General features: G+C 35.4%; 1 protein-coding gene across 1 annotated transcript in view; it reads left to right on the forward strand.

The window, feature by feature from the left end:
- The window catches only part of TENM1 (teneurin transmembrane protein 1), a 1,051,200-nt gene that overhangs the window by 662,808 nt on the left and 365,244 nt on the right, over positions 1–23,148 (forward strand). Inside the window, exon 8 of the mRNA XM_004606346.2 lies at positions 4,815–4,967. Coding sequence (XP_004606403.2) covers positions 4,815–4,967 — 153 coding nt within the window. The remainder of the gene's footprint in view (positions 1–4,814; positions 4,968–23,148) is intronic.

The following is a 23,148-nucleotide window of genomic DNA, read 5'->3' on the forward strand; positions in this document are numbered from 1 at the left end:
ATAATGAGTAAGGCACTTGCCTTCCATAAAGCTGACCCTGCTTCAATACGCAGCACTATATATGGGCTCCTGAGTCCTGCCAGGAGTGAGCCTTGAGCAGAAAACCAGGACTAAATCCTGAGAACAGCCAGATATGGCTTAAATTAAAAAAATAAGTTAAATATTACCTCTTCTAAGAAGCCTTCTATGACTAATACTTTTCTTCATAGGACTTAAATACATCTAAAATTATTTCAGTTGTTTCTATAAATATAGATTATAAATTACATCATATATTTATTGTGTGTCATCACATCATCATCTCTGAGAAGGTTTATCATTCTGAAAAAGAAGAGATTCTGAATGGTAGATATTTAACATTTTTTTTACCGCTGGAAGCATAAATAAACAATTTCTGTACAAGTAGGCTCTAAAAATCATTATATCAATATAAAAATATAACAATAACTGAACGCACTAGCTTAATAACATAACTGCCAAAGATCACTTATTGTACACAAGTCTGAGTTTAACTGAAGAGTATAACTATAAACCAGTGTATGTGTGTAGTTCTGAATGGCAGAAACTAGAAGCTAATGATTCTATATCTTTATAGTGTAAATGAAGCTGATATGCCTTGTGTGCATATATAATATCCTATGTCTTAGGAAATATTATTTGTTTGTATTCATCAAAAATATTGGTCAATCATTATCTGTGCTGTCCTGTTAAAAGTTTTATTACCTATGTGTGTGTGTATTCCCAACACTTTTCTGTATGATTCACATAGCACTGTAGCACTGTTGTCTCGTTTTTCATCGATTTACTAAAGCAGACACCAGTAACGTCTCCATTATGAGTCTTGTTTTCACTGTTTTTGGCGTATCAAATATGCCATGGGTAGCTTGCCAGGCTCTGCCATGCAGGCGGGATATTCTCGGTAGCTTGCTGGGCTCTCCGAGAGGTGCGGAGGAATTGAACCTGGGTCGGCCATGTGCAAGGCAAACACCCTATCTGCTCTGCTGTCACTCCAGCCCATATACTTTGAAAATATTTATTGAATGAGTCAATAAATAAATCCACATAGAAGTACTACCATAAATTTTTAGTGGCAAGTTGTATACTGTGAAGGTCAATTTAATTTTATTTATTAATCTTAATATGACCAAATATTGTTGAGAATAGATATAAAATGTTAAAATATATGATCTTAATATACTCTGCACACAAGTATACTTCTGTACTTCCTTTCATAGTTCGATTTCTGAATTGAAATGCATCAGAAATATAAATTTGATGGAGAGAAAAATCTAGCACCTTTCTAATAGTATATATTATCTGTAGCAAGTAAGTTAATTTTTATTACACTTTTATATATATACACACAACAAACACTTTGATATCTGGAAAATGTAAAGTAAAAAATCTTTAAAGTTTTACCAACCTTAAATGCTGTTCTACTAAATATAACCATACTTCTTTATTAATTTTCATTGAATGGGAGCAGTTCATTTCACTAGATGGTGAAAAATTAATTCTTACATTATTATTTTGAAATGATTCTCCATGAATGCATTTTCTCTCTCATTTTTGACTGCCCTCAGGTAATTGGCTTAACTTAAAGTATATAAAATGCTCCTCTTAATCTTCAAAATGAGAACTGTATGCCTTTTGTCCCCTTTAACCCATCTAATTTCACAGAAGTAACTGAATAATGTGATCAAACACATTTTCAATACAGCTTTTAGTATAAATAATATTTAAACTATGTGGGTGGAAAAGTAGATCACATTTTCTATAAAATGAATACACACCTTTGTTTGGAACAAATAAATTAAATGAAACATACTTTGAGTTTTTGTGAGGTTATCTCTGAAAAAATCCTTATATAACTTAATTACTATGCTCTACTTTAAATTGTTTTCAATATTTGCAAGAGTTTATCAAACAGCACTGGAATTTATCCAAAAAAAGTTGTAAAAATAGACTAAATGCTTAAAACTTTTAAGTGAAAAATGTTTAGTAGGTTTTGCAAAACCTCTAGCTTCAACTAAGGGTGTGCATATTTTTTAAGTAAATTTTCTGGTGACCTTTCCTGTTCTCGTTCTAATTCATATGATATATATGAGTTTTACACATATGAATTAGTTCCTCTTAGTCTTCCTAGAAATACAAATATGAAATGACATATAAATCTATTCTCCTTTCCTTGGCTTTGATATGATTTCATTGATTATGAAAATTGTAATGAGAAAATGAAAATATTTCCTCAACTTCTGTCCTAGGCATTATCTTATGCTGTTGTCTTTTTTTTTCTCAGTGACCTCACTCACTCACAATTTTACCACTTGTGTATATATAATTCTGTAGTCTTAATCTAGCTCTAATATTTCATCAAAGCTTTACTTATGGGGGGTTAATACCATGCCATAATTGGGACTTACTCCTGGCTCTGCACTTAGGAACCATTTCCAGCAGTTCTCTGGGGACTACGTAGGGTTTTGCATATCAAACCTAGGAAAGTACCCTTCCCTGTGCTCTACCAACTCTGACATTTTTACAAAACTTTAAAACTTTGTCTTTTTGTGTTGAATATGACTATCTGGACAATCCATCTGGAACTACTATCTCCAAAGATTCGATCCATTTCATTTCTTCCATCATCTCACAGGGCCTCAAACCACCTTAGTCATCACTTAGCAACCTGTTCATGTAATTATCATCCTATGAATACGTATCTGGTACCAGTATTCTGCAACTAGTGCAAGGCAAAGTTCAGAATGTCCTAACTCTATTGATGTTTCTAAGATTTTCTAAGTTTTTAAAATTAATTCAGTTATAAATCATGAACAATTTTGGATTCCTTTCTACTCCCTCATTTTCCCTGTACCTAGCTAGAAAACATACACATGTGTACTAGTGTGCAGTCATAAACACACACAGATACATACACATCCTGGTGAAAATTCTTGAGATATCAATTAAAAAATTATCCATAGAAATTACTTTTGTTTATACATTATCACTGTCACAACCATAATTGAAACACACTTTATTTCTCACCTAGATTAGTCTAGTGCCACCGCAATTTGCATTACTTTCAAATAATTAGGCCTCCAAGTAATTCTTTTCTGTGCATACTACCACTGAATTTATCTTTCTACAAAGAATGCTGTGGTTATATAATTTATTCGCCTAGAAATTATATATGATACTGATTGCTTTTATATTAATGTTCTTTAAGGAAACTCAATATATTGCATATTTACTCTGAAAACAGTAATTCCTCCTTGTTAAAGAATAGTTGAATTCAACCATCTTAATATGACATTCGGCATCCTTCAAAATGTGGCCTTCACCTAGCATTCCAGTATTTAGCATTTACTACCATAACCAGCAATTTCCCTGTCTTCATATATATCCTCTGCTTTACAAAGTCACATTTTGTTCAAACTATCCCTCACCCTGTCCATTTCTATAACCTGTCATGAAATGTTACAAATATTCCTAGCTCTGTCTAATTACCTTATAAACTAATCCCTGATTAACACAGCCATTTTTATCTGTTTCCGTAGTCCACTTCTTTTAAAGCAAAACTTTAATTTTCTCTATAAAGAAAAAATGTACATCATGTTGCAAATATATGTACATATATTGTAAATATATACATAAAATTATAAATACATATTTAATATATTTTAAATATAGACATTTTAAGGTGCAAAGAAGAAAATCAAAAAGTTCTTTATAAGCTCCCCATGTTGTTAACATGTTGCTTTATATTCTTCCAGCATCTTCTTTAGACATTAGCACATGTCCAACTTAGATACATATGCAGATACAATATAGATCATACTATTTCTACAGCTGAGTACCTTTTCACTTGATACATCATAATATTTCCTGTGAATATTCTTAAGGAACATGATTTAATAGAACATAATTAATATTATTTATAATGTCATTAGCAATTTAATTAATTACCTTTTAATGACTATTTTGATTGATCATAAATTTTTATTAGTTTTTATTTGCTAAGATAGATAACCTTATAGTTTGGTAAATATAGTCAATTCACAGAAACTGAATTGTAAACTAAGCAAGTAAGTCAATTTTAAGTGTTTTTCAGGGGGGATTGGGCCACACTCAGTGGTGTGCAGGACTTATTCCTACTTCTGGACTCAGGTATCACTCCTGGGGGGCTTCAGGGTGCCCTCTGGGTTCTGGGGAATCTAAAAAGATCACTTTATGCAAGAGAAGTGCCATACCTGCTCTGCTTTTGCTCAGAACCTTAACAGTTATTTTTTTCGTGTTGCCACATTGCCCTCCAAATAGATAACTTCTTTTCTACTCTCATCAAGAATCCATGTGAATTCCTGTTTCACTGATAAACACTGGGTAGTCTTTGGTCCACTGACAAAAATTTGAATCTCTATCATGTCAACTCCTCTATTTTGTATTTATAGTGATTTTATACTTGTGTTGCTTCCATCTCCTAAATTTAAAGATGTATTTTAACACCTGTAGCAGTTATCACAATACCTTATGCAAGCCAGACACTTGGGAAATATTTCCTGAATTGAATCAAATCAGACCCATAAAAGTCACCTATGGTCTCTGGGTAGACCACCAACACTGCAGTTTTCACATTCAAACTAGTTTTATGACTAGAGGGTATAGAAAGTGGGTATAGAAAGTTTTATGACTAGAGGGTATAGAAAGGCCAAACAAGACAAAAGTTAGTTATGACATTTTTTTTTGGTACAAAAGGACAGACTGTATATGGACCTGTTCAGTCTACAGAAAGTTTTCATGTATGGTTTATTTTCTTGCAGCGGTGCATTTGTTCGGCCTGACTTGGCAGTTGCAACCAGTAGAAGGACAGCTGTATGAAAATGGAGTTAGCAAGGGGAGCAGAGGGACTGAATCCATGGATACTACTTACTCTCCAATTGGAGGAAAAGCTTCTGATAAATCAGAGAAAAAAGGTACAGTGATCTAAGTGATTGATTATTTATTACTTTTCTTCTAATTTAGCCATGAGAGCTAAATCTGGGATGGTTTCACTTAACATTAAGTGTAAGATCACATCAAAGTAATAGTCTATGTGGACAGAATAAATGAAAACAAATTTTGCTTTCTCTGGTGTCATGAGTATAAAACAATTGAACTTTTCAAATATGTTTGCGATCTTGAAAATAGACAAATATTTACAGGATGGAGGTTTGAATACAATGGAAATTGCATTTCGCATATAACAACTCTGAAGCAACATGGGATTTTAATCACGTCCTCTGTAGCCAACCCCTGAATTTGTGTATAACATTTAACAAAGGGTAAATGAAAATTTCTTCTGTGTTTGTTTTATAAAAGCATTTTGTGCTTAATATAAGGGTGAATGTTTATGTCAAAGTGGGAAGCATATATTTTCTAGCTGCAATACATAAATTCATCCTGATTGAAGAAAAGACAAACACATTTTGAGTTTTAAATTGTTAAATTTATAAATATGAGATATAAGACTGAACTGCCTGGCTGATTTACAATAAATTTCACAAATCAGCATTCCCAACATCTTATTGAATAATACCTAAGCATTGAAAATAATTGGAAGTTTGCATTAAAGTATTTTTGATATAGGATTCAGTACAGAGGGATCCATGACATGTAAGAATTTCAGGATACCCATTTAAAAAGTAGAAATTTAGAATAAGATATATATCCAGAATTATCCTTAGTAATTTTAGGAAAAAATATAGACAATCAATTGCTCAAGCCCTATATTCAAGAAGATTGCAATTTTAAATTGGTTTTAAGAAATTTTATTTTGATTTATTAGTTATAAATAAGAAATTTTGCTTCATAGTTGTTTTGGTTTGCTACTCTCATGTCTTGTTTCCTTGGGGAAGTATTTGTAGAGTTCTATTTCTGTTTTCTTTTTAAAGTAACTTTGCTTAATCTATGCTTCATTGAATATTAATGCTTGATATTTAAGGAAACATTATGGTTTGTTTTAGTTTAAAATTTATGGTGCAGTTTATTTTATGTTCTTGGCTATATATGTTGTTTCTAGCTGGGGAAGCATTTTAAGTAATCTCAATGTTGCTGACAGAAAGGGCAGAGGATAGTACAGGGAGTAGAGATGGCAGAAGAAAGCAACTGAGCATACTTTGACTTGAACTTTATCTACCTTACTTTATCTTTTATTTCATTCCCTATATTTGAAAGCATAGTAGCATCTATTTGTATCATATACTTTCATATTTCTTGCCATTAACATTAAAATTCATGAATTATATGTTTTCAGGAATGAAAAATACAAAATGTCACTCATTAAATAAATTTAGCAAACTCGACCTTCAAGAAGTTCACAATCTTATTGGGGTTTTAATAAATTTGAAACTTACATAGTTGTTATAAGGACGTTAGGCTATTAAATAGTTGACATCATGCCATTAAATAGTTGTCATGAGAGTATATTTATTTTTCTAATTTAATTAAATTTCTATAATTTTCTTACACTGGATATTTTGATAATGAAAACTAAAATGTATTAAATAATTGACATATGCCAAAAATTGCTCCAGACACTTCATATGTGTTGTGTTAATAAATTTACAGTATGGTCTTCATTTTTCAAATGTTAAACAGAAACATAGAAAGTTTAAGAAACTTTCTTCAATTCAAATCCTCAAGTCAGTTTCCAAAAACCTTCTTTTCTACACTATGCTAAAATCCACATGTGAAATGAAAGAGAGCACAATGAAAATCCCTAGATCTATGACAAACTTTGAAGAAATTTTATGCCCCAAATTTAGTGGTGACAAAATTTATACTAGAAAAATCTTTATCTCTCCTCAGTTCTAGTAGAAGACAGTCCAAACGAATCTCAATTTATACATGAAACATCATTAAGGTTTCATGCTATATATACCAAGCTGTTATCTTAAGTTGTCCTTTTTAAGTTAGTCTGAAGAAAACTTTATAATTTCAAATCTATAGTTCTGCTATATTAGCTCTTTATTGGATCTTACTGGCCAAGTAAAAACAAGTTCTTCCTTTATAATGTCAAATGTAAGTTAAACCAACCTTTGCAGAAGATGTAAAATATTTTCAAATGATCACCTAAACACTTTTATGATTTTAGATACCACACACTTCATAAATGCAGCAATAGAAGTCTATATTAGGTATGTCTATACATGAAAATATAAATCTGGTAACCATAAGTATTTTTGATATTATATCCCCTTTTTTGATATTGTTGCACTGTAGCTAAGAGCCCAACCTCAGCACTCAGATCTGGCTTTGAATACTGTGTTATATTCTGACACTTTAACCCTTTTAACATTACCCCATAGTCTTCATCTATACTACAAAGATAGTAATATTAATACTAATACCAATTCAAATAGCAAATGTGAGAAGTATGCAAGACAATACATACAGAGAATTTAACATAGTACCAGGCTCACCATTTAGTTTGGAAATAATTATTAATGGTGAAATTGTTGGTAAATTACCTTGAGTTTATCGACATTCCAATAAATCCTATGTATTCTTATTTCTTTTATAAATCATTTCAGTTCAAGCACAGATTCCACCAAACTTAGGAGTTAGGGAAATTGTGAAAGTATTAGTTTTAACTCTAGTGAGGAATCTTGGCCTATGAATAACATATTAGTAATGTTTTGAATGAAGGGACTCCATGCCGGGCTGTTTTCATTTGCAATGCCCCAGAGTGGTGCAGGTGAGAATCCTACCCGCCCCCAGGGACCCAGTCCCGGCAGCCGACCTCCACTACCCAACCACTGCCACACTCCAGGCCACTTTCCGGACCATGTGAACAACATTATAAGACCCTTCCTACCCATTTTCCATAATTACCACACCATATTTGATTGAGTTCAAACAGTAGGCAACAAATCATTGAGAGTAATATATATGTATATATATATTTATATAATATATGTATATATGCATATATGTATATAAAATGTATATGTGCACATATATCTATACACATGTCATCCTGTTGCTCATCGATTTGTTCGAGCAGGCACCAGTAACGTCTCTCATTGAGACTTATTGTTACTGTTTTTGGCATATCCAATACACATGGGTAGCTTGCCAGGCTCTGCCGCACGGGCTTGATACTCTCGGTAGCTTGCGGGTTCTCATACCTCTCAGAGAGCCCGGCAAGCTACCGAGAGTATGTCCACCTACATGGACAGAGCCTGGCAAGCTACCCGTGGCATACTCAATATGCCAAAAACAGTAACTATATGTCTCATTCCCCTGACCCTGAAAGAGTCTCCAATCATTGGGAAAGACTAGTAAGGAGAGGCTGCTAAAATCTTAGGGCTGGGAGGAATAGAGACGTTACTGGTGCACTCTCTAGTAAATTGACAACAATGGGATGAGAGTGATACAGTGATATAAGTTTATATTGCTTATATTCCCCTCCAATTGTTGAGAAAGACGAGTAAGTAGAGGTTGCTAAAATCTCAGGGCTGGGAGGAATAGAGACCTTACTGATGCCCATTCAAGTAAATCGCGAACAACGGGATGATAGTGAGAGTGATATTGCTTGTTGCAACCAAATGGCTTAAGGAATTATCAAAAATACTTCAGTAAAAGAAAATTTGTTATAAGTGTTATATCTCACAATGGGGTTGTTAAAACCTTGTCTGTTTGTTCTCAGTTGAGCCTTCTGTGTTATTGCTTTTGTTTTTTTGAGTTTAGTTGGCTTGTCGGTTACTTTCTCGGTTACTCACCTCATTTGTTGTGCCCCTACTGAAATTTCAGTATTATGGAATTTGGAGGTGTTGCATATGTGGCTGTATAGTTCAGAAGCTTCCAGATCTGTAGAACTGGGCCATTGACTTGAGCTGGCAGCAGCTATAGAAGGTGGGCATGGCTGCCAGGGTGTCCAGAAGTACAGCAGGGATAAGAGGAGTCTAACCACCCCCACTCGAAAAAGGCCCCAGAGTTCTCAGCCTGAACACAGGAATACATGGAATTTTCATGGTTTGTTGTCTCTACAGGGATGCATAGTGAAACAGTCAAGTTGACCATTGGAGTAATAGCAGCAGTGGGGTATGGGTGTAGCTGCTGGTACTTTGGCAGTGCAGGGATTTGGCCCACCCCACTCCTGATAGCGCCTATAGATGTCAGCAAGAAGACCAGTGTGTCCATGAACTTTAGCAGCTTTGTTTGTATCTTCTCAGAGATTTGGTCGTGGATTTTCTTCTTTTTTTTGCTTTCTGGGTCTCACCCAGCGATGCTCAGGGGTCACTCCTGGCTCTGCACTCAGGAATCACGCCTGGCGGTGCTCAGGGAACCATATGGGATGCTGGGAACCTAACCCGGGTCTGCCGCATGCAAGGCAAATGCCCTAACTGCTGTGCTATCACTCCAGGCCCTCAGTCGTGGATTTTAAGTGCAGGACTGGTGAGTGAATGTACATGGTGGCAGTTGTAGGAGGTGTGCCTCTTTTTAATACTTTTAATTTAGTGAATAAGCATTTAGTTATAAGATTGTAAAGTTGTATCTTTTAAGGGTGTAATTTTTCCACTTCACACACACCACCAAAGTGTTGATATCCTTATGCCACTGTTCATAGGACCATTCCCTTCAACTCCCCAGTTCTTAAGTCTGTGTCTAAGAGTTTATTTTCATTGGACATGAGTATTCCCTTTCTTTGTTTTTTTTTTATATAGTGCCTAAAAGTGAGATCAACTGGCATTTGTCTTCGTCCTTCTGACTTACTTCATTAGCACAGATAATTACAGATCCATCAGTATTTAAAGTGTATATTTTTATATTTATATTTTTATTTTTACATTTTCTTTGGTTTGGGGACCATATCCAGCAGCATTAGGGCTTGCACCTGGTTCTCCGCTCAGGGATCTATCACTCCTGGCAGTGCTTGTGGGAGCATATGGGGTGACAGGGATTGAACGGTGGCATGCAAGGCAAGGACCTTCCCCACTGTAATATGCTGTCACTGAAACCTCATATATTATATTTTATAGTTGTGCAGTATTCTACTTCATATCACAACTGTCTATATATGTCATTTGATACTTCAAATTTTTGGATTATTTGTGTTGCATACTTGGGTGTTGCATATCATAGCTATTGCAAATAGTACTACAGTGAACATAGCTTCACATGTATTTTTCAAAACTTTCTATTTTGTATTATTGGTGTTGATATCTGGAAATGCTAGATTATATAATAGTTCAACATTTAATTTCTTGAGAAAATCTCCATGTTTCTCATACAGGTATAACAGGTTTGCATCTCCATAAAGAATGTAGGTTTCATTTTCTCCAAATCCCCATCAGCATTTATTGTTCCTTGGTTTTTTTTTTAATGTAGGACATTCTCACAGGAGTAAGTTCATGTCTCTTTGCCATGTTGATTTTCATTAACCTCATAATCAGTAATGATGAGCATTCAGTCATGTCTCTATTTGGCCAAGTGTATGACTTCAGAGAATGTCTGTTCAGTTCCTTTCCCTGTTGTCTATGGTATGATGGTACTGTTTGATTTATTTTTATTTTTTAAGAATTTTTAGCTCTTCAATTTTTACCTTTGAAATATACATGGCATGTGAATATTTTCTCCTATTCAGTAGGATGTGTTTTTGTAGTGACAATTTCTTTCCCAATATAGTTCTGAGATTAATATAATCACATTTGATGTGTTTTGTTTATTTGTTTGTTTTGGTATTTGATTCATACATGGCAGTGCTCATATTTTGCTTCTGAATCTGTGCTCAGTGATCACTCCAGATGATGCTCAGGAGACCATACTCACTTTACTTTATCTCTACCCCAACATCTGTTTATCTTTGCTTTAATCCCCTTGCAAATGAAGTGAAATAAGTTGAAGTAACATTGAAAAAATATCATGGAGTTTTTTTTAGCAGGGATACACCAAGTAGTTCTCAAGAGGACTAGTACCCCTCCCAATGAGTATCAGCTAACCAGTCTGGCAATTTAATGCAAAAGCCAGAGGATGGGGTGCTGCTCAGGCCCTATACAACTGGGATTACCCAGGACACCCTGTGGTGTTTGGGATCTTATTTATTCTTTTGCAATGTTCAGGGGACCATATAGTGTCCAGGTAACAAACCCAAGTCATCTGCATATGAGAGAAACCCTTTACCTGCTGTACTATCTCTCCAGCCCCATGCTGCCAGGGTATTTGTTAGTTTCCAATAGTTTTAGTGAAGTCTGTAGAGTTCTTATTTTATATGTGCCAATGCCCATTAAAATGAAAATAATTTTCTTTGATAGATTTTCTGGGGTTTAAATATTCTTTATTAAAATTTTTATCTACTCCTTAGCAATTAGCATCTATCATTTTAATTGTCATCATTTTCATTGACGATAATGTGCTGAATATGTAGAACTGGAATTGATATATATCTGTATATAAGACTTATATGGTATTCATTAGGAGATTGAATAAATATCTTACCTTATTTTTATTAGTGAAAAAGGGAGGTGGCTATAATATAATAGAGTGGGTAAGACACTTGTGGCTGACCAGAGTTTAGGGCATTCCCTTTTGTTCTCTCTCTCCTTTTTGGTATTGTTGTTTGCAATGGAGGTATTGGATGGCCATCCTGTTCAATCTATAGTCTGCTTTCAGCACACCTCTCCTATTGCAAGCGGGTCCTCCAACCACACTTTAGTTGGTGTTCCCTTTGCTATCTGAGCTGCCTTTTTTTCCAGCATATGAAGCCGGCTTCCAAGCCATGGAGCAAACATCCTGATACTTATTTCTACCATTCTTGGATGTTAGTCTCCCATTCTGTTGTTTTATATTCTGCAGATGGGTGCAATTCTTCTATGTCTGTCTCTCTCTTTCTGACTCATTTCACTTAGCATAATACTTTCCATGTTGATCCACTTATATGCAAAGTTCATGACCTCATCTTTTCTGACAGCTGCATAGTATTCCATTGTGTAGATGTACCAAAGTTTCTTTCATCAATCATCTGTTCTCGGGCACTCTTTTCTTTCCCAAATTCTGGCTATTGTAAACAGTGCTGCGATGAACATACAAGTGCAGATGTCATTTCAACTATACTTTTTGCCTCCCTGGGATATATTTCCAGAAGTGGTATTGCTGGATCAAATGGGAGTTCAATTTCTAATTTTTTGAGAAGCGACCATATTGTTTTCCAAATGGGCTAAACCAGTCGGCATTCCCACCAGCAGTGTAGGAGGGTCCCTTTCTCCTCACATCCATGCCAACAGCGGTTACTTTTATTCTTTTGGATGTGTGCCAGTCTCTGTGGTGTGAGGTGGTATCTCATAGTTGTTTTGATCTGCATCTCCCTGATGCTTAGTTATGAAGAGCATTTTTTCTTGTACCTTTCGACCATTCGTATATCTTCCTTGGGAAAGTTTCTGTTCATTTCTTCGCCCCATTTTCTGATGGTGTTGGATGTTTTCTTCTTGTACAGTTCAACCAGTGCCTTATATACCCTTGATATCAACCCCTTATCAGATGGTTATTGAGTAAATATCCTTTCCCATTCTGTAGATTGTCTTTGTATTCTGGTCACTGTTTCTGTTGTGGTGCAGAAGCTTCTTAGTTTAGTATAGTCCTATTTGTTTATCTGTTTCCACTTGGTTGATCAGTTGCATGTCGTCTTTGAAGATACATTTAGCTTCAGTATCATGGAAGATTTTGCCGACCTTGTCTTCAATGTGCCTTATGGATTGTGGTCTGATGTTGAGGTCTTTAATCCATTTTGATCAGAAAATATTCATTTTCATCCATTTTTCATTGTGGTAGGTCGAGGTCTAAACCCATTCTTTTTTCTTTTCTTTTTTAATTTTTAAATTTATTTTTATTTATTTATTTCTTTATTAAGTCACCATGAAAAAAGTTATAAAGCTTTCAGGTTTAAGTCTCAGACATACAATGATCAACCCCCCATCCCTTCACCAGTGCACATGTTCCACCACCAAGAACCCCACTATACCTCCCCTCCCCCCACCTGTATGGCTAATGATCTTCACTTTATTCTCTCTATACTTTGAATACATTCAATATTTCAACAGAAAATTTACTATTATTTTAGGAATTTTCCCCCAACAATCAAACCTGCTGAAAAGGTATCACTTGATAATTTGTTTCTCATTGCTGAGGATGAAGAATATATGAGTTCACATGGCAGCTGTTGCGGCCATGCGGTTTTGGATTTCTGATATTTTAGTAATTAAGTCCAGAGAGATTTCTGCCAGAAGTCGCCGAAAGAAAAGCCTGAGAGAGAAAAACTTTTCCCCTCCCAGTTTAGCATGGGGTTGTAGCTCAGTTCACAGTCTAGATGCATTTTTGTAAGAAGCTGCTGGGTGCCAAAAGTGGTTAGTAGGCCTCCAGAATCATAGTCTTAAGGAACAGAGGAGCCGTTTCATGTGAGGCCATTATGGATTTCGTCTTGGGGAAGAGTGAGCCTGTAACACCCCCCATCCCGAGAAATCCTGCACGCCATGTCACTGCAAGCTCGTGGTTAGTGGGCTGTATAAAATGGCAGTTGCCATGTGGGCACCAGCACCACTGCCACCCTCACAGCAAGAAAAGGCTGAGAGAGAAAAACCTTTCCCCTCCCGGGGTGTCCTGGGGTTGTAGCTCAGTTCACAGTCTAGATGCATTTCTCTAAGAAGCCGCTGGGTTAAGCCCATTCTTTTGCAAGTGGTTATCCAGTTATGCTAGCACCATTTGTTAAAGAGGCTTTCCTTGCTCCACTTCACATTTCTTGCTCCCTTATCAATGATTAGATGATCATTCATTTGGAGTTGTGTATAGGGATATTCTACACTGTCCCATTGCTGACCAGAGTTTAATTACCAGCACCTATATGATCCCTGGAACACCTCCAGGAGTGATCACTGAGAACATAACCAGGAGTAAGCCATTTGAACTGTGGTCCAAACACAAAAAAATGCTTTACAAAATTTCACTATACTAAAAGTTTTTAAAGTTTATTTTAATTTAATTAAAAAATTTTATGCTTGCTAGCACATTGGAACTGTCAAGTCTGCTGTCAATTAATAAAAATTTTCAGAATTTAGAACATTGTACTTATTAGGTCCTAGTATCTTAGAAGTCTTTCTGTTATTCATAATTCACTCTCTATTTAAGCCAAAATGTTCAGTTATAACTAACGTAATCAAGACATGGGATGTGAATAATGAGAAGATCTATTCCTAATCTTAGGTCTGCAATGGTGATAAGTTTATCTAAAATAACTAAATGCATCAACAAATATAACATTAAAGTTTTAAAGTTGACTAAGTCCACATTATCAATTGTAAAGGCAAGGAATCCAAGGCTCTGAGAGTTAATAACACAAAAGACTGTAGGACTAAACTGAGGACTACTGTTTTTTTCTTTTTTTTTATCTGATATTGTAATAATATTAGAACAGACTTTATAAATAGCTAGAGATTTTCAGTAAGGAAATATAGGAAAGTACAAACAGGTAAGAAAACTAGTTTAATTCAGTCTATTATAATAGGGAGAGCCTTTAAGTTTGAAAAAAGTCAGATCATCTCAACTCTTTTGAGTTTTACAGTTAAGTTAGATGTAGGAAGATTTGCAGCTAAATTGTTTTGTACTCAAGGGAAGTTTTAGTTGAACAGGAAATGCTTCTCTTTTTTTTCTATGTATTTGTAGAGGAAACAAATTGTTCTGATTTCTGTGGAATATAAAATAGAATAGTAGCAATAAGTACCAGGAGACCTGCTCCACGACTTGGAAGCTAACCTCACATGCTGGGGGAGAGGGCAGCTCAGACAGAGAAGGGCACAGCAACTAAAAGTAGTGGAAGATCCACTCAGGATGGGAGAGGTGGGGTGAAAGCAGACTATAAATTGAACAGGATAGCTACCCAGTATCTCCATTCAAACCATAACACCCAAAAGGAGAGAGAGAACACTAAGGAATTCCCTGTCACAGGGGCGGGGGGGGGGTGGGGGCGGATAGCACGGGGTGGGGGGGGAGGGAGGGACCCTGGGGCCATCGATGGAGGAGAATGGGCACTGGTTGAGGGATGGGTACTCGAGTATTATATGACTGTAACACAGGCACGAAACTCTGTAACTGCACTCTCATGGTGACTCATTAATAAAAAAAAATAAAAAATCGTTCTGATTTCAGCAAATTATTCAGAATGAATGGGAAATTTGAGAGTAAATATATTTGGTCTTTATGTAAGTTCTGGCAACAAAGAAAAGTTCTACTAGTTCTAAGTGAAAATAGAGGCTTATCTAATAAGTCATGTGAAATAGGTTTTTTCACTTAGTTATTTGTGGGATTTGTTTCACAATAAGTCACTTCTTAAAACACTAAGAAGTAGATGAGTTGTGGGGAGGGTATAGATTTCTTAAACAACACTTTTCTAGAAGTTTAGTGCTCAAGTAAAGTTTAACATAGTCAATGGTAATCTGAATAATGTTGAAATTCATTGCTTGCTAGCAGACAATGAATTCCTCTAAGCTAGATGCCACAGTTGGAACACCTGGAACAACAATGGGTTTTGTTCATAAAGAGATAGAAAACTAAAGAATGCTAAAGACAGTCTTTATTTTCTTTACAAGTTTTGCAAAAGGCTGGCCTTGGAGGAAACTAGCATTTCCCTTAAATGTATCCTACAGTATTATCTCTACAAAGTTTAAGAGGGGGAATGACATTTTCTTTTCAGTATCTGCTTGTCAGTATTAGTGTCTGGCAACTCAGCCAGTCACAAAAATATATGCACTGTTCATAAACATGCATGAACATACTTTAGCCAAGACAGTGGCTAAATTTTTACTTTTCTGGGCTTCAGCTTATCACATGAAAAATTAGGGACTCGATTCATGTAGGGTACTAGAATGAAACAGCAGGCAGTGAAACACATTATGTAAAATAAATCTTACACAGAAATTAGAAAATTAAAACATATTAAAATGAGAGCAAGGTCCTGTCAAACCTCCCACTCCCCCCCTGCTTTTTTTAATTTTCCTTCTCTCTTTTCAAAGTTGATAAGGCTTTGACAAATGTAGAGTAACAATCAATAGAGCTGATCCTTTTTAAAGTCCCTTCCAATCTGTATATATTCTGTACAAGTACCGTCTCTATCTCTCTATCATTGTCTCTCTGTCTCTGCCTGTCTGTCTCTCTGTCTCTATGTCTCTGTCTTTTTCTCACTTCCTCTCTCTCACACACACACATAGAGACACACACAGACACACAAGAATTCATAGGGATTGAAAGTTAAGCAACAAAAATGAACTTTTTTGGCCCTCTTCATTTCAGTTTAAATATAGCTGGAAAGGTATACATGTTGTGTGTAGACATACAACTATTTTTATTGGAAAGTTGTTTTTTTTTACTTAAAAATAAACTGTGACACATTTACAGTAGAGGAAATTTTTATAATGGCAATTATGTATCTTGAAGAACAACAAATTTTAATTCACTTAGTTACTTTAATATTTATTTCACATACATAAGTAGTAAGTAAGGAATCATTTTGTGGTACCAAACTAAATAACTGTACTAAACCCCATCCAGGTAATCATTGTGCATTCAGATGGAACACAGTCCTGCAATATAATTCTATGGTTCTTCAATATTGGTTCATGGGACATGTGGATATTAAAATGCATTCAGCTGCCCTTTGAGTCAACTCATAGTTTCAGTGTCTTTTACTTAAAGGATATTAAAGCCCAGGACATTGTGGCAGAATTGGGAATAATTCATATAAGCACAACAAACCACATGAATAAAATAGTAGTAATGTACTAACAAAGACAACAGTATTGGGAACCTAGCATTATTATTTTTAAAGATTGATGGCAAATTACAGTAAATGTTTCCTATAATACTATATAGATGTTTCTCTAACACAAGTTTTCAGGGGGCAGCTAGAGTGCTGCAGCTTGTTTTCAACTATATTAAATCACTTTATCAATATACTTCAGTTTTAACAAAAGCTTTTCTAAAGCATACTGGAGACCTGACTTCTAAAACAGATTTATAGCATAGGTTCACTATGCTAAAAGGCAAACTTATTTATGGTATAAAAAATTCATGTTAAATGTTCTTGGTCATGTATGTTTAATGTTCTTTCCCAATCCATTCTAATCTTCATTTTACTTTTTTAAAACTAACACACACATTTTTCCTATGATGCCTTAAGAAATGTGTCTTCCTTATGATCCTTATAGTCAAATAATCAACATCTTACAGAGCCTATGCCTGTGCCTATAATGACGTATTTATATTTCTGGACTACTCCATAATGATGTTAAAGATAATCGCATATACTTTCTTAACCTTCACTCTTTAAATAGTAAGAACTTTTGGTTTTATGATGTACACTTCTTGACTCTACTTCCCCTTCATCATTTTGTTTCTTTTTCCTGTTCTCATTACATAACCCTACCAAAGGTATCTTGATGAGAGCTGTATGCAGATAGTATCGTCTCCTTTCAGTGATTAAGAAATAAAATAATAAAAGTAAAATGTGGAATCACAAGAGAAATGATTTATTGACCATTCCAAATCATCTACATTAAGGAAGAAGAATTAAATCTCATTATCAGAAACATAGCTACTCTTGATATTTAATGATATTAAATTTGTTAAGGTCCTATTTTGAGCTGTAGTTCATACTATACTATACAAAGTAGAAAATTATTTTGTACTGCAGAAAAGTTTCTCTTAAATAAAAGAGCTCTAGGAAACATGCATACAGATATGCTCACACAGTACAAAATAATTTGAAGCCACCTGTTTTACAGAAATATAAATAGTATGTTTAGATGATTGCTTAAAGGAAAAATAGAATGATGACTGTTATGAAAATAGCTGGACCTTGAGAAACAAGAAAAATCAATCCTAGTTGACCTTGAAGAGTGCATGTTTAGGAAAATGGAATAATAGAGTGATAAAGGGGAAATGCAGATGGTAATAGCCTGAGTGATAAATGCATAATAAAACAATAGAGGCAGCAGATGGAAACAGTTTGGCACAGAAAACAAGGAAATAAATAGTATGATAACAAGATGAAGGAGCAGTTGAGTTGTCTTATTTTATTTTTCAAAAAATGGGAGCATCATGTTTGTTTAGAGAGAACGAGCAAGAAATAATAGGGAGAAATTGAGGTTGTTAATAAAAAAGATATGCTATGAATGAAACATTTTCTCAACAGGAGAGAATAGGATGGCAGACCCTCAGAGACAAACTGGTTATAAATTGTGCAACATACTGAGTATGAAAGAGGCATTTTGATACTAAGGAAATGAGAGGAGTTCACAAAGAAGACTCACTAAAACGCTTACTGGAGCTGTAGAGCCTGTATAACAGATACAGCACTTCCTTTTCTTGCTACTGATCTGGGTTTTTGATTCTCTGTGCTCCACCCGGAGTGATCCCTGAGCACAGAACCAGAAGTAAGCTCTGAGCATAGCCAGATGTTTTCCAATAAACAAAGTAAAATAAAACATTCATTAAATGTTGCCATCCGTTATTCCTGCTATTACTAATATTACTATGGCTCTCTTCAGTGAATTTTGTCTGTGAGAAGTTTTAACGATCCATTATTAAAGATTTCCTCAATCCCTATAAGGTATTTGTTGAAACACTACAGAAATATGACAGCCCATAAGAACTGGCCTCTACTTCATATACTTCTCCCCCCATAGCTATATCACAAGAAAATATACCACCCTTTCATACTGGTGGAGGGATGGGTGTTTGATCATTGTGTGATTGTAACCCAAACAAGAAAGCTTGTAAATATATCACAGTGATTCAATAAAATTTAAAAAAAGAAAATATAACGCCCTTTCATTACTTTCAATGTTAAGAGATCATAGTATAATTGTTCTACTTTTTTAAATTTTATTGAAACATTGTGAGATAGTTACAAGCATTCATGTTTGGTTTACAATCACACAACGATCAAACACACATCGCTTCACCAGTGTACATTCCCCACCACCAATATCCCCGATATGTCCACTCTTTCCCACCCTCCCCCTACCTCCATGGAAGAAAATAGTCCCCATACTATCTCTCTACTTCTGCGTATCATGGCTTGCAACACAGACACTGAAAGGGCATCATGCTTGGTCCATTATCTACTTTCGGCACACATCTCCCATCCTGACTGGTTCCTCCAGCCATCATTTTCTTAGTGATCCCTTCTCTATTACATCTGCCTTCTCCCCTCTGCTCATGAAGCAGACTTCCAGCTATGGGGCAATCCTACTGGCCCTTGTATCTACTGTCCTGGGGTGTCAGCCTCATGTGATGTTATTCTATACTCCACAAATGAGTGCAATCCTTCTATGTCTGTCCCTCTCTTTCTGACTCATTTCACTTAGCATGATACTCTCCATATCTATCCATCTAAAGCAAATTTCCTGACTTCATTTCTCCTAACAGCTGCATAGTACTTCATTGTGTAGATGTACCAAAGTTTCTTTAACCAGTCATCTATTCTAGAGCACTTGGGTTGTTTCCAAGTTGTTTGAAAACAACTTGGGTTGTTTGCAGCTATTGTGAACAGTGCTGCAAAGAATATTTAGGTACAGATGTCATTTCCACTGTGCTTTTTTTGCATCCTCAGTATATATTCCCAGAAATAATATTGTGGGGTCATATGGAAGCTCAATTTCAAGATTTTGAAGGATTGTCCATATTGACAAAGGAGCAAGAAAAGTTAATTGGAACAAGGAAAGCCTCTTCAACAAGTGGTGCTGGGAAAACTGTATAGCTATCTGCAAAAAAATGAACTCTGACCTCTGTCTAATACCAGGTACAAAAGTCAGATCAAAGTGGATTAAAGACCTCAATATCAGACATGAATCTATAAGGTGTATAGAGGAAAATGTAGGCGGAACCCTCCATGAATTTGAAGCTAAAAACATCTTTAAGGATGAAACTGCACTGACCATGCAAGTGGAAGCAAACATAAACAAATGGGACTACATCAAACTTAGAAGCTTCTGCACATCAAAAGAAACAGTAACCAAAATACAGAAAGAGCCCACAGAATGGGAAAGAATATTTACCCAATACCCATCTAATAAGGGATTAATATCCAGGATGTACAAGGCACTAGTAGAATTGTACAAGATTAAAAACCTCCAACCTCATTAAAAAAATGGGGAGAAGAAATGAACAGAAGTTTCCTCAAAATAATACAAATGGCCAAAAAGCACATGAAAAAATGCTCTACATAGCTAGTCATCAGGGAGATGTAAAAAACAAAAAACAAAAAAACAACGAGATACCATCTCACACCACAGAGACTAGCACACATTCAAAAGAACAAAAGCAACCAGTACTGGCATGGATGTGGGGAAAAAGGGATGCTCTTTCACTGTTGGTCAGAATGCCGATTGGTCCAGCCTTTCTGGAAAACAACATGGACAGTCCTTCAAAAATAATTGTTCCTCTTAAATGATAACCAGGTATATGTCAAGAATGTAGACATATATAACTTTCTTTTTCTCTGGTAACTTTATTCTGCAATGAAAAATAGGGAACTATTTAAATTGTGCTATGATCATGCTTCATTCCAATATCCTACATTCTAGAATTATATTATACTATAGGGCCAGAAAAAAAGCTTAATTGTAGTTTATATTGAATGTGTGAAGACTTAGATTAGATTCCTGAAACTGAAAAAAAAGAGAATAAATTAAACCTATCACTGTATCACTGTCATCCCATTTATCATCGATTTTCTCGAGCAGGCCCAGTAACATCTCCATTCATCCTAGCCCTGAGATTTTAGCAACCTCTCTTTACATGTCCTTCCCAATGGTCCCATATTAGAGGCTCTTCAGGGTCAGGGGAATGAGACTTTTCGTTGAAACTGTATGTGGCATATGAATATGCCTAGGGAAGCTTGCCAGCTCTCCCCCATGTGGGCAGTAAACTCTTGGTTGTTTACCAGGTTCTCCAAGAGGGAGAACTAGGCTATCAGATGTCGCTTCCAGGAGCTTAGTTTTATAGTCACTGGATATTGGCCATTGATGGGATTACACGGCCCTGGGGGCAGTTTCTGGGTGTGACTGCCTAGCTACTGGAAAATGGGGAATCTGGGTGGAATTGACCCAGTCCTGATTCTAGTAGCCTTGGAGACCTCAGCCCCAAGTCCCGCACACCTGAGTTTCTCTGTTGGTTCCTTCATGTGTGAGGCTTGTCCGAACATGTGGAGAGGGGCCTTGAACATGGCTGTGGCTGGGTTCCAGAGATCTTCAACTGCCAGGGCTCTGCTCAGGGCAGAGGGGGAAACTCAACCCAACCCCTCTGAGGGACCCTGGTGAAAACAGCCAGGTACAGGGACAAGAGACTCTGAGTTGCTCTCTTCTGGGAACTTTTTTTTTTTAATTATTGAACCACTGTGAGATAGTTACAAGCTTTCATGTTTACCTCGCAATACCACTTCTGGGAATATATCCCGAGGATGCAAAAAAGCACAGTAGAAATGACATCTGTACCTATATATTCATTGCAGCACTGTTCACAGTAGCCAAAATCTGGAAACAACCCAAGTGCCCTAGAACAGATGACTGGTTAAAGAAACTTTGGTACATCTACACAATGGAATACTATGCAGCTGTTAGGAGAGATGAAGTCATGAAATTTGCTTATAAGTGGATAGACATGGAGAGTATCATGCCAAGTGAAATGAGTCAGAAAGAAAGACACAAATATAGAAGGACTGCACTCATTTGTGGAGTAAAGAATAAAACATAATATGAGGGAGCTTGGTTTTATAGTCTCTTGATGTTGGCCGTTGATGGGATTACACCGAATAAATTATACCTAACAGAAACTAATATATAATACATAAAAATAGGCATCTCTGATATACCTTTCAAACTGCTTGAGGAAACAATTCATATTCTACATTGTAAACTTCTAAGTCTTGTGGAACTTCGTGAAACCCTTGATTTAATAGTATGTATGTATGGAGTGGGGTTTTGCTTGCCAATTTATGATTCTAGCATTTATGTTCCATAATAGCTTTTCTGAGATATAAGGTGCATACCATATGATATATAGGTTTAAAGTATAAAAATTGTTGATTTTTAATACGAAGAATAATGTGGTCATAACCACTTTAAATCTCAAACATTTTCATCACATCTGAAAGAAATTTCATAAGCACTCCATATACCTTCCTTCCCACAAGCACTGTCAACCACAATTCTAATTTTTATCTATTTTTGCTGATTTTTTCACTTCATAAGAATTGAATGATAAAATACATTTTCTTTAGTGCCTGACTTCTTTGGTAGGTTTCTACATGCTGTAATCTGTACTCCATTCCTTTTAAGACAACTTTTTATTATATGGATATACTGTATTTTTGTATCCATTAACCTATTTATTAATAAATATTTGAGTTATTCCCATTTTTTGGTTATGATGAATAAGGTCGTTGTGAATATCCAAGCAAATTAAAACACCTGTTTTGTAGGAAATGATGTATAACATGATAAATATACTTAACATTGCCAAATGGCACATATGAATTTCTTAAAATAGTAAATTATAATGGTTGTCATAATAAAGCAAAAAAATCATTTCATTTTTTCCTTAATTTTTATCTATAAGATAGGATGAATTTTAAATAAAATTATTGTGAAAATTGTTTCACTATGCATACATCAACTAAATATGGTGAATAATTTAAATGTATAGAGTTATATATCAGTTTCATCTCACTAAAATGTACTAAAACAAATGCCTCTGCATAAAAATATAATAAAATAAAACTCTAACTTTGAGGATTTTTTTCTGGTATATACTAAGAGAGGAATGGCTGGATCAAATGGCAGTTTATGTTTAACTTTCTGAGACACTGTCAAACTACTTTCCGAGGAAACAATGCAAAAGTTTGATAATTTTCTATAACCTTACTGTTGTGTACTCTTTAGTTTCAATTTTCTAATGCCCGTGTCTCATTGTAGTTTTAATTTGTATGTCTTTGATAACTAATCATTCTGAGTCACTCACGAATCATGAATCACGAAATCCCGTTAATCACCTATTTCTTGGGCAGGCTCAGTAACATTTCATTTTGTTCTTTCCCTGAGATCTTAGAAGTCTATCTTGACTCAGCCCTTC

This window comes from Sorex araneus, chromosome X (genome assembly GCF_027595985.1).
Source record: "Sorex araneus isolate mSorAra2 chromosome X, mSorAra2.pri, whole genome shotgun sequence".
In the NCBI taxonomy this organism is placed as follows: domain Eukaryota; kingdom Metazoa; phylum Chordata; class Mammalia; order Eulipotyphla; family Soricidae; genus Sorex; species Sorex araneus.